At 45.5% G+C, this 13,148-nt stretch overlaps 1 protein-coding gene across 1 annotated transcript in view; it reads right to left on the bottom strand.

Annotated features, from left to right (window-relative positions):
- RERE (arginine-glutamic acid dipeptide repeats) overlaps positions 1-13,148 on the bottom strand; it is a 284,124-nt gene that overhangs the window by 182,951 nt on the left and 88,025 nt on the right. The window contains exon 3 of the mRNA XM_066637389.1: positions 6,312-6,382. Within this exon, the coding sequence (XP_066493486.1) occupies positions 6,312-6,382 (71 nt within the window). The remainder of the gene's footprint in view (positions 1-6,311; positions 6,383-13,148) is intronic.

Here is a 13,148-nt window from a genome sequence, read left to right as displayed (position 1 = left end):
ATCACTATTCACTTATTTATAAAGAAATGGTGCAAAATCATTTCCAGATTTGAACAGTTTGGTAATTAAAAAGAAGGGGGGAGGAGAAAAAAGTGAAGGAGGGTGACAAGAAAGCAAGAGACTGATCAAAGAGCTTGCCTTCTGTGCCTGTGTTTTATTGTGCATGGAATGGGGAGGTGTAAAGAGAGAGAGAGACAATTAAAACCCTTGCCAGAAAATTAACATTGAAATGCAGTCCCTGTGCACCAGAGAGCTGTGCAGCATTGTCTTGTATTCTTACAATTCCATGACGTGCCTCTCAGAGTTCCTGCATTGAGTGTTTGTGTCTACAGATGAGTAACTACCAGCAACCTTAGTCCAACAGAAGGGCATCTTGTTATTTTAGGGGGGGCGCCCCACCGGTGCAATGAAACCGAAACTACCCACTACAATATATGGCAGCAGCGCAGTCCATTACAAAGAGGAACAAATTGCTGTATTACTGCTGTAGGGCTGCGGTTCCTCAAACCTTTTGATCTCTGGAGCCTTTACATTCTTAAAGGGGGTCTCGGGGAGCTCCAAAGTGCCAGCGCATACGTGGAGTGGCACAGTGCCGAGCAGATGGTGGCCACTTATGATGTGCTCGTAGAGCCTCTGGACTCCTAGGAGCACACTCTGAGAAGTGCTGCTGTAAGGCAAAGGCGGGCACAAGGTAGAGGGAGATCTGTTGGCAGATGCCTAGTAGATCAGCAAGGGTGTTTAACGTTCAATTGTTTCATGTCAACAACAGCTGCTGGAATGAAGAAAGCGTTTTTGGATGGAGCAGAGAACCCCAGGTGGGTTTGGGGCTGACAGAACCGTAAAGCTCAGTTCTGGCACTAAAAAAAAATTCCCGAGTTGGGAATGGGCTCTGGATGTACCTGATTTCTAAATTCACCCTCCAAACTATGGCTGGTGGACCTTGTAGTTCTAGGAAGAGATGTAAAGTAGATCCCACAAAGATGAAGTCAACTCATCCCTGAGAGGAATCTTTCTTGAAACAGCTAAACCAGGCTGTCTGATGATGGGAACTCTTTTGCTTCATGGAGGAATTTTTTTTAATGAACTCTAAGACAACTGCTCCATGCCCTGGAGTGCCCATCTAGGTAAACTCAACTACCGGCTTACTTCCAGAAAAGTAATAACAAAAATGTCTGTTGAAGAGTTGGATTCAAATATTTAAATAGCATTAAAAACATTAAACTGTTGTATTGGGGGAACGGATAGAAGGGCACAGATAAGTGAATTTCTACCTCATACTGAATTTACTCCTGAGTACCAGGAGATGTGAAGTTATCCTGCAATCAATACTATCCTGCAAAAAGCAAAAATTAACCACCACCCCCAAATAGTATAATAATAGGGACATCTGGTGTGTTAAAGCAGAGAGTGAATATTGCTGTCCAGGACCCAGTAATCAATTTCTGCCTCCTACAGTGGTTCTATCATTCTGCTGAATTAGGATTTGCAAGTCAGGGGGAATTTATTTCCATCTCAGCACACAGCGGGAGCTTTGCCAATGGGATCTGGTTCAGATCAGGCTAAAATGGTTTTGGCAGCCTGCTGGGCCCTTAAAGAACGATCGATAGAGTTACCTCTAATGCTACACTGGATGCCAGGAAACATATAACCTTCCTAGAGAATCAAACACATACGCCTCAGGCACTCCCCACTCCAAATTTCAGACACACTCACGACAGCCAGTGAGAGGATGACGGATCAGCTTTACATTCAAATTTGCAGTAAACAGACAGCGGCAAGAGCCCAATGGAGAAATCTGGGCAAGTGAGGCATGTGCAATTAATGCAGGCGCAAGATTTTGCAGGGAGGTCACAGTGTAATGAGCAAAATTTACCATCAGGCCACTGGTTAATGAGCAAGAGAGACTGAGGGAGGGGTGGAGAAAGAGGCAGGAAAGCACTCTAATGTCATGCAAACGGAGCACAGACTGGAGGGCAACAGCAGGATGGTACAGCCTCAGGCGGAAAGAGAAAAAAAACATACACCACAAAGCAGACCTCTCAAAGAGAAGGTATTTAACCAGGCCATCCATATTGCTTTTCTGCCTGCCAAGACTCCACAGTGTCAGAGAGCAGAGGGCGCGCCAGGGCAACCATCTTGAAAGCGTTCTCTCTGAGTTTCACTCCCTTCCATTCTGAAACCAAACTGACATTTAAGGAGCTGTAAAGCTCCACAACCAACGAGCAGACGGATTCCAAACCTAGCACTTGGATAGCTTCAAAGCAGCCAAGGGGCCGCAGACGGCTCTCACTCTTTTCTGGTGGTCTCTGAATTAATTGCCATTAGCTGAACAGCAGACTTTGCTTTGAAGAGATAAGCTAGACTGTATGTACTTGTGAAAATCAGAGTTGTAATATTATTTACATCAGCTGTAATGAAGAAAGCCTTTCTATCCCAACACTGAATATTTAAGGGATTTCACACTTCTGCCAAAACACCCGTGAAGATGAAATGCTGTTGATGCCCAAACCACCATCAGCATTATCCATTTAACCGGCTTCCAACCTTAGTTTAAAAGGTTAACCATGGTTTGTATTGCAAAACATTGGCAGTTTACAATATTTGTCTGCCACCTTCCTAGCTCACTAAAAGTTTGCGTATTCAATAAAAAGTCAGACAATTTGGGGCGGGGGGGGGGAGATAGCAACTTTATAATGTACAATTCTAATTAACCACAGAGCAACTTTTTCTTCCCACACGAGCATGCTTGCATGCTGCATTTGTCATCTAAGATCCTGCTCTATGTCCTACCACAGGCAGAAGTGTAATTGGTGGGGACAATTACACAATCTATTCAACTGTGTCAGCCCCAGCCATGAAATTCCCTCCCCCAATAGTTCCAACTGGCTCCAATGCTGCCAGTCATTAAAGGGTTAATTAAGACCTCTGTGTCCTGTGACCTTCTGTTAATAGCAGTGCTCTATAGTTCTATGATTTGCCTCACCTGCAGGCACCAAGCCACATAGAACTTTGTGGGATATGTCTTGATGTATACTCAGAGATTACGAGTGTTGTAGGCTTTGTGAGGAGTACAGTACTTCCACGAATATATTCAGTACCCTGCATGTTCAGTCTCTGGCACCTTTTCCACGCAGGCCTGGGAAAGACCTCTTTATGAAAACCTGGAGAACTGCTACCAGTCAGAGCTCATAAAGCTCTGCTAGATGGACCAGTGGTCTGACTCAGCAGGAGGAAGCTGCCTAAATCCAAAAATCAGGTGGCAGTTTCAGTGAGAAGACCATCAAAGAATTTAAAGACCTGAAGGTGGGGAGAGACACAGGCAGCCTGACCATAAATACTGCTGTTCCATAAAAGAGAAGTCAGTGTTCCTGCTAGCATTATAGATTACTGCCAGCCTGAGCTAAATGCAAAATCTAAAAGCAGAAGATGTAAGAAATAAGACAAGGTTCTTGGATAGTTGGGTGTCGTCGTCCCTCTTTAAAAAATACACATAAAGGTATCTTTATGTGAACATATTGTGCTCGGCTTCCCACACTGTTTTACAGGCAGCTTTAAAGTGTTGTACCAGACCAATACTGACAACAGAAGCTTCAGCTTTTATTGCCGCTAATACCCTAAGCAATTACTGTTGCTCAGCAGGAACTGCTGCCCAGAATGGCGACTACTGTGCTCTAATTCAACATTTTTTTCTTTTTTTGCAGGAGCAATTCCTCCCAAAGATGGAGGCACCTGCTAATGTGCAAAATTGCATAAATGGAACTTAGAATGATATTTGAGCCTTGTAAGCTTAAAAGCTATCACAGTTCTTTTTTTTAAATACCCGAGTATATTGTTTATGTCAGAGAAAGACTGAATTTGCTAGAGAGCAGAGAGAGAGAGACACACACACACACACACAAAATGGAAAGGCAACACCACAAAAAAGCACTTAACACACACACACACACAGAACCTGGACGAATTCCAAAAATCAGAAGGATGTGAAAAATTACCTGTAAGAAGAGAAACTGTACATAATTGAAATCTACGGGGGGTAAAAATAGCAGACACATAAATATTGAAACAGGCTGTCAAAGTAACCAGGGAAAGGAAGCACATTCTCCTACTCTGCAGCATTACAGAATTAACCAGAAAGAAGGATGGGGGAGGGAGGGAGAGAGAGGCAGCAGAGGGACAGAATGAGACTTTGGTAGAAACAGATGGTGGGTTATATGGTCGAGTAACATGCCACCCAAATGTGTACATGTATTTAGGTTAAAAACGATCGCTTTCTGACCTCAAAGCAGCCAGAATGGAAAGTTTTACATAATGCTGTTTTGATCTTGCTTGCGCTCTCCTAATCAGGTATGGGCCAGGAGCAGATGCCTCTCCTGCTGGAGGTGGCAATGAAAGGCAGACACCACTTTCTGTGTCTGTTGCAGAACTGTGCAACCTGGAACAGGTCTCACATCTCAGCTACAGAGGGCCAGGCTCTCTTTGATGCAGAGCATAAACAAGACACGTTACAGCTCAATAAGCTCATTCATTCTCTTTTTGGCTTAAAAAGGGGGGGGTGCCATTTATTGCAGAGCCAGATGTTTGCAAGTAGTACAGTTCAAGCCACCAGCATCTCAGTGGTCATCTTCAGAAGATCTGGGGTGCTGCCAGCTTCCAGTGTCTCGTGCTAGCAAATGCACAACGGACCACAAATTGCCACTGAGCACCCAACAGGTGAGAACAAGCTTTGCAACTGAGCAAACAAGCATAGCACCATCTGCAACAGGCCTGCACAAATTAGACAAATGCACAGGGAAGAGACCAAACGGAAGCTAAATGGAACCTCCACATTTAAGAGACAGTATACCACTGAAATCCAGTTGTGGGTGGTGGCTACTCATGCCTTGCTTCTGGACTTCCCAGAAGCATGTGGCTGGCCACTATGTGAAAGCTGAGATAGACCTTTGATCTGACCCAAGAAAGAAATGTCCCCTGTGCAAGCACCGAGTCACTGCTGGCGCTTGGGGTCGTACTGCTTCTGCGAAGAATCATATTACCTTTCCACCAGCAAGCTGGATACTCATTTTACCAACCTCGGAAGGATGGAAGGCTGAGTCAACCTCAAGCCAGCTATCTGAGATCCCAGCTTCTCCTGGGATCGAACTCTGGTCATGGGGAGAGTTCTCAGTTGCAGTATTGCAGCCAGCCGCACGAGGCTCTGATCTGACCTGGCTGGGTGTTTTTTTTTCTTTTCTGTGACCCATGAGGCTATATCACCCAAATATAGTGGCTCAGTCACCCAAATACAGTGGCCTGCTAGCCACTTTTCACACAATTAGATTCTGCAACCCTAGGCAGGCAACAGCCAATCTGATTCTGCAGCTCCAGACAGGCAGCAAGACCAGGCAACTAACTGAGCCTTTGCTAGATGACCACCACACTTGGTTACTGGGTTGCTTTCAGCTAGGTGCCTCAGAAACTGGGCAGGCTGGATTTGCAAGAAACAGATTGAGGCAGAGCTAATGAACCAATAAAACTATACTACAGAAAAAGGAGTAGAAACTGTGAGATGATGGCAAAGGACTGGGTAGCAAGGCGTCTGGAAAAGATAAGGAAAGGCTCTTCTGAAGAGCCCTTGAGGACAGGCTTCCAGGAAGAGAGTGACATGGTTCAGTGAACAAAAGGGCAGCAGACTATTTGAGGCACTGCAGTGGGCTAAGAAGACAAGGTGGTATGGACAAGGCTCCAAGTGCCTTAGTGGTGTCCCACTTGCCAGCCAAAACATTCATAAGGGACCTATGTTCAAAGCCGCAAAACATGCAGGTCTCAACTAGCTACTGCCCAGATTTTATACTGCATGGCTTGAAGATAAACACATGTAATTCTAAAATGAGGACACCTGTCCATCACCAAAGCACACCAAATACACTCTGGCTGAAGGGAAGGAATATGTGATCCCTCCTACAACGTCCATACAACTCACACTGACAACCATCTCCAAACCACCCTCTGAAGACACCAGAAATGGTGTATCACTGGCCAAAATTCTAGTTCCCCCCTGTGCAGCTTTATAGCCAACGAGCCAATTTAAAGTTAAGCACAGTAGCAATCAGGTAAAATCACAAATGCAAAAAGGTAGGTAATTAGGACATCACAGGAGCCAGGACATTACCGACATCACAACAAGAAAAGGATCACAACCACCAAGATCAGCAATGTGATTGCAGTGATTGCAGTACAGAGTCCGCTCCATGGCAGGGGAAGAAGGAAGAACCCCATCTCCACTGGGATGGAGAAAAGCTGCACAGGTTTAGAAAATGGACGTCACTGCTTACCAGTTTGAAGTCTTGAATGCTACAGATGAAGTATGGGGTGTTTGGTCTGCGGCTCTCAATGTACACGCAATCTGGAAAATAAAAAAGAAGAGATTTCAGGTTTGTTTTTTTTAAAAACATGTGGCCTTTAGCTTCTGCAGCAAGGCTAAAAAAATCAGTGGTGTGTATGAGATAAACGAATGAATTGAGAGAACCACAAAAGGCAAGGACTACAAAATACAATCTACAATTAAGAAGAAAGCAAGCCATATTACATCGCATCAAGCAACAGCATAAAATAATGATCATTCTCTTGGGCACTGTGTCAGAAACAACAGCAAAGTTGAACCTCTCCAATAATCAAGCTAGCATAATGACCAGGTCACAACCTGTGAGTCATCCCAAAGACAGACAGAAAACAAAATTAAAACTCCGGTGGCAAAACATACTTAAACCCAGCAGGGTTAACACATTTTTGCTTTTAATTGTGAATGAAATCAAAAGCAGTGCATCACAGCAAGAGCCCCGTTAACTACTTCAGGGTTTCCTTTGCAAGGAACATAACTTTAAAACAAAAAAACAACACTGGGTATGGACAGGAGATGGCTGTAATTGCTGCTTCACTTTTTCCAAATGACTCCCAGAAAACATGCTATAAAGTAAAACACTTCCTGCAGATACTCAGAACAAGAATCCAGGTTTCAGGGATACAGATCTCCAGCTGCCTTTAAAATTGTCACTCACTTAAGGTGGACAGAAGCGCCATGTTTGCAGAAATTATATACTGCCTTTTATTTAAAGGTTGTCAAAGCTGATTGCATAGCAAAACTGGACCGCAATGTGCACATCCTACACGCTGCAGTACAACTACGCTATCTCCTGGCAAGAGGGTCAGAAAAGTTTCGCAGACCGGACAGAAACAGGCTCTCTCTTATTCCCAAGCAGACAGGCCACAAATGTTTCACCCTGGCCTGGGATGCACAGTGAAAAGATTTCACGGGCAAGTATACTCTGCAGAACTATTTGCAAAGGCTCTGTATTACGGAGCACCAAACGGAAGGTGAACATCCCAAAAACCTCAATGGGTCCTGGGTTACCAAGAGGCACTCTTCAGCAAGCTGCACAAAATAGAAGCTTGCACTGGTGTCACCAGTGGATTGGGCCCATCCATCTGAGAAGGGGGAAAGTCTGCTTGGACTTCCCCAATGTCTCTTTCACAGAGTCCACCACAAGCTTTCACAAACAACAATCCTTGATTCTCCCTGCACTGTTAGTTACCCACTCGTGGTGATTTCATTGCCTATTTTTCTGACTCTTTTTGTTTTCTGCTTCTGCTTGAACCCGTCCTGGAAGCACAAACTGAAAGAAGCACAAATAATTATATTAACATAAATCCCTTCGTGACTCTGTCCACCTCTCGGCTCTTATACACCGACTTCTTATACACCCTTGCCTGCGTTCTTTGCTCCTCCACCTCTATCCCCAGCTGTCTGAAGATTCCCTGCTCCTTCAAAGGCACCCCCTGCCTCAAGCCTGGAATGGCCCCAAATATTTCTCTATGCTGTCACCTCTTGCTTCTCTCTAATATCTCCTCAAAACACACTTTTTCCATAAAGCTGTAGCTAACACGTATACATGGAATAGCAAAACATACTCCCCTGTTCCACTTTTCCCCCTTTCCTGCGTGCCTCCCATGTGTCTATCTTCTGAACAGCAAGCCCCTCAAGACAGGGATCTCTTTCTCTCATCCTTTGTTTTATTTACACAGTGCCACTAATGTATATGCCTCCTTACAATCTAGAAATAAAATAAAACCTTGGTCAAGCTAATAATCCTCCATCCAAGACCACGTCATCTCCTGGCAAGTGACAAACTAATTCAGTTTGTGGAATACAACAAAACCAGAGAGCTGCTTTACAAATACAGGTTCATCATTTGGCAACTGCAGCAGCAGGTGGGGAAACCTGCACATGTGGTGGCTCAAGGCCTGCAGAAATAACTCTGGCACCCTCAGCACAGTCTCCTTCAACAGAGCCTGTTTTGTTTCTCACGCATGCAGACAGTAAGAGATGAGAAATCAAAGGACACGTGCACTTGTTGCCACTCCCAAGGCAACCAAAGAACAGCAAGGCAAAGCCTCTGTTCACAAAATATTCAACCCACCGCTTTCCCAAGAGCCCTCCAGCTACCTCTTTGGACATCAAGCTCTAACCCTGTGTGCTGCTTCTTCTCTCCCCCATCTAGCCAAATTCCACGGGACTAGAACCCACAGCTCTACAGACCAGGCATGTCCCTCCCTCTACCCCTTGCACCAGAAGGCGGCATTTCACGCTGTGCCCAGCTGGGATACCCACGCTACAGCCGTGCTGCGGGTGGAAAAATTCCCACTACTGTATTTTTCTTGCTGAACATTTTCCATTTCTAAAACACTCGTTCTTTCGTGATATTAATTAGAAACAGGACAAATGGATGCGCCACCAGTTCAATCTGGCAGTTTTAAAGCAGCAATCAGCTTTTAGAAATCAGATTCTAATTGATGCAGCGCACAGGAACATTTCCTGCATTGTTGCGCAACAGCCCAGAACCCACCTGGTCAGGCAGTCAAGTGACCAGAGTCACTATCCAATGTAACACTACCCGCATAGCTGCCTTTCCTCAGTATGTGGTATCCTCTGTTTGTGAGGGAAGCCATCAATCTCTCCCTGCATGCTTCCAAACCACGGATCCCCAAGGCTTGCTTTCCAGGAGACAATTTTTTCCCATTTATTTACTGCTGTATCCTATAGGCATAGAATGGCTATAAGCTATAGCATTTGCCCTCCATGTTAACAGTGCTGTCCCTAAAAGGACAATATTGGAAATGCAATGGGGAAAATATTAAGTTATTAAATGGTTTCAGGAAGTTAAATGGGCCAAGCGAACCCAAAATGACATTGTAAACACTGTGTTTTATTTTATACTGTATTTTAAAGGGGCAACGAAAGAAAAAAGAGAGCTCTGTTCTAAGTGAGTGATAACAGCGTCTCTGCCCAGGCAGCAAAGAGATGTTACTCCCAAATCCTGGACAGCTGCTCAAACGCCAACAGCAACTGCTAGAGAAGGAGCTTCCAGGTGGGGTCCCTGCTGCACTCGCTCCCAAGCATGACGGAGTCTGCAGGCTGTCGCCCAGTAGCCAAGCAGGTATCTGCTCTGCAGCAGGTCAGGGCTACTATCAACAGTGCTTCCCAAATTGGGTGCCTAAAGCTCCCAAATACTTCCTCCCCTTGTCCAACTCAAGCTGCTCCGTATGGGATGCCTCCTAGGCGCCCTCCAGCAACAGCAGGAGAGGGAAGAGATGGCGCAAAAGATCTGTTTGGGCATGTCTGCTATAGATGAAGCTGGGAGCTGCTTTTTAGGTGTCCTTTCATTCCATTTACTGAACTGTCCAGGAGCTGCAGATGGCTCCCAAGAAATCCCGTGGCCACTCCTCCATTAGATGCACATTTCTCTCTTTCTGGGAACACACTGTTCTGCCAGAAGGCATATCAGTGAATAATCCACACACAGAAGATACTGCAAGCTCTCTCCTCTTGTTGCTTTAATACCTAATTGTTGTAGAAGTGAGTGGGGGGGAGTCAAGCCACAGCACTCCTACATCTCCCTTCTATAGCCAGCCATTCTAAGCGTGCATTATCTTCACTATAAAGTCTCTTACATTTATGGAAATATGCCTTTCATCCAGAGAGATTATACAGCACCAGCTGAAATTGAGGACGAATGCTGAGGAATTAATTTCTTCGATCAGTGGAGATGGCGCGGGAGACAGAAAGAGCAAAACCCAACCACCTCAAGGGATAAAACTCTGCAACTGCTTAAGTGTGATACCACACAATAATTCAAACAGAGAGAAAAATGCTTAAGACACACACTGATGTTGAAGGATGAATTTAGATAAGCCAGGAGTATTATCAAAGATAGACATTGACAGAGTTTAAGCCTCCAGTTCCTTTTGCGATTGGTACCATGGCTACGAGCGATGAAGGGGTTTATGCCTTTGGGGGGGGGAAGAAAGGCGTACACCTCATGTTACCAAGGGAATAAAGGACAGCAGCTTGCACTGACACTAGCCAAATGGCCAGGCAGGGGGTCCAGTGAGGGAAAAGACGCACCACTCAAGCAGTGCCAAATTTAGCTAGAGATGGACTGAAATTTCTCAGAGGAAAAACTGGGGAGGTGGAACTATTTTCTTCTTTTGTCCTTCACCACTTCACTGTGGTGGTGGCTGTAGTCTCTTGGCTGCTGTACCCCATCCCCCATTTCAAAGCTTTTTTAAAACAAATATTGCACAATGGAGTGTTGCATTTGGGGGAGCAGAAAAATGGCAGCCACCACCTGCCAGGAGATCATTAATGTTCATCCCCTCTACACCAACTGAAATTTGCCAAAGTGTTCCTCTACTTTTTCTGCAGCTATGCAAGGGGAAGGAGAAAGTGGGAGGGACTTAGCCCCACACTCAACAGTGGGAGCACTACAACATTTGTTTTTCCACTTTTTCTTCCAGCTATGGCGCTCAGGGTGGGTGCTTATGGGCCCCTCCTCCTCATCCTCACACCCACCCTGTGAGACAGCTTTGGGCAGAAAGACAGTGACCGGGCCAAGGTTAACCAGTAAGCTTCATGGATGAGCAGAGATTACAGTCTGTCTTTCTCAACCAAGATCCAGCACTCTAGACGCCAGCAGCACTCTACAATGATTTAAGAGAGCGGCATATGTGGGGGGGGGGAACCAATTCCACCACAAAGCAGTTTGGAGACAAAGAAATACAGAGCAGACAAGCAGGTACAGGCAAGTACAATATAAGTTCCGCTCCTTTCAGGCTGCTCAGACCAAGTCACTAGTCCAGAGTCTAATGATTTAAAGAATCAGGTGGGATCCAATAGGCCCTTTAAAGTCACCAGATACAGCTGAACTAAAAGTTGCAGTACCATCCACTGCCCAGCTACGCCAGCATCATCCAAGAACTGCAAGGGCAGGCCAGTACACCTCTTTTCTGACCAGGTGGTACAGAGAGCAAGACACCTGGGTCTTGTTGCACAGCTCCCTGTTCAAGAACTCCAACATGCTACACGGAGAAAAAAAAAAACAGGCATTCCAAACCACAGCACAAGTTAGAATTCTTATAACTGCTTCCAGTAGAATATTTGCCAGTCTGCAGGGGCCAAAGAGAAGCTTGAGGCATCGTAAGACTGAAGATGTGGATATGAAACGGGAGAGGGGCAAGCAGCCTGGCCTCTGGGGCATGCTGTGAAAAGTTGGCAGCTGGAACGACGTGCAAGAGCTCACAACAAATCTGTCACCCTGGCTCAGGACTGCCTGTGCGACATTGCCAGAAAATAGCAGGGTCCTCTGTGGACAAAAGTCACCTTCCTTTAAAGGGTCAAGCTGCGGTCCTTCTGCATGAGCTGTACACCTTGGCCTCCATTGCGTTGGCGTTTCATCACCAGGAAAGAAATTCTTGGCATGACAAACTGGCTCTTGCCAGATGTATCCTGGTATTGCTAACCCCCAGTTCCTGACTCAGTCACTTGGAAAAAAACACACAGAGAGATGAGCTGAGAAGCCATGAGACACAAGTAGCAGCTAGTGGTTTCTCACAATTTTTCAGTTTCACAAGGGCTATTAAAGAAAAAAAAAAACATGAACATTTTCAGAGGAGTTCACAGGCAGTACCCAAGTACCTGTAGAAAGCATGAAACTTGTAGGTACAGTTGTGGACTGGACAGTTTGGGACGGGGCCTGAGCTTTCTGGCAGACCATCTATTTTGGACGCAAAAGGTCCCAGGTAAAATCCCAGACATGTTGGAATGGTGGGCTGCCTGCATTGGTGGGGGTTGGACTCCCTCATCTCATAGGTCTGCTCCAACTCTACAGTTCTATCCTCAGCATCTCCAGGTAAAAGGGTCAGCAGCAGGTGGAAAGACCCCTGTTTGAGACTTCCAGGTAGACAGCACCAGACTAGATATAGTAACAGCCTGACTCAATGGAAAGCAGCTTCATGTTTTTTTCACTTCAACAGAAATGCCAAGACACAGTGGAACAGCAAAAAAGCACCTCCTTAGAACTGATTTATTCTCTTCACCATCAATACTCACTTTGTTATATCCCCTTGGCTCAAAAAAGAAAATGCAAACCAGAACTATCTGATTGCAAGTAGAGATGCAAAGAGATGCAAAGAGATGCACACTGATGCAAAGAGACCATGTACTGAAAAAAAGGGAGTCATGGTATAGCTGAGTCATCTAGCACCCAGGTAAAAAAAATTCAACACACAAACACACCCCAGCTCCAAGAAAGGCTGATTTTCAGCAAAACTGGAGGTGCCTTTCTGAGGCCTCCAGGAGGCCTTCTAAGGCTCAGGGAAACTGCACAACCTCCCCAGGCCCCAGAACATCTCCCAGATGCAACCAGAAGACACTTCCAGATGCTTCCAGGAGGTCTCTTGACAACCCCCTTAGTGCAGAACCTGGGGCAATGTACCCCCCCGCCTCACCCACATTACACCACTGAGAGGGAGAAAGTACTAAAATTCAGCCATATTCCAGCACCAGAATCTTCTCCACCTCCCCCACAAACATATTTTTCAGATAGTTCATTCTAATTTTCATTCATTCCTCTGCCCAACAGTACATCATTCCCCATAGGCCAAGTGTTCCCAGTAACTGTCAAGAAGCACTTGCAAAAGCATCAGACACCAAAAGCAAATTGACTCACCTATTGAAACTTGCCAACAAGGAGTCTCTGACAGAAGAAGCAGAGTCCCCTGGCATTACTTACGCAAAGATAGCCAAGTGCTGTGGGAGGTCCACTCAGTCCTCCCTT

This window comes from Tiliqua scincoides, chromosome 9 (assembly GCF_035046505.1).
Source record: "Tiliqua scincoides isolate rTilSci1 chromosome 9, rTilSci1.hap2, whole genome shotgun sequence".
Taxonomy (NCBI): Eukaryota; Metazoa; Chordata; class Lepidosauria; order Squamata; family Scincidae; genus Tiliqua; species Tiliqua scincoides.
This window is presented reverse-complemented; position numbering and strand designations above follow the sequence as displayed.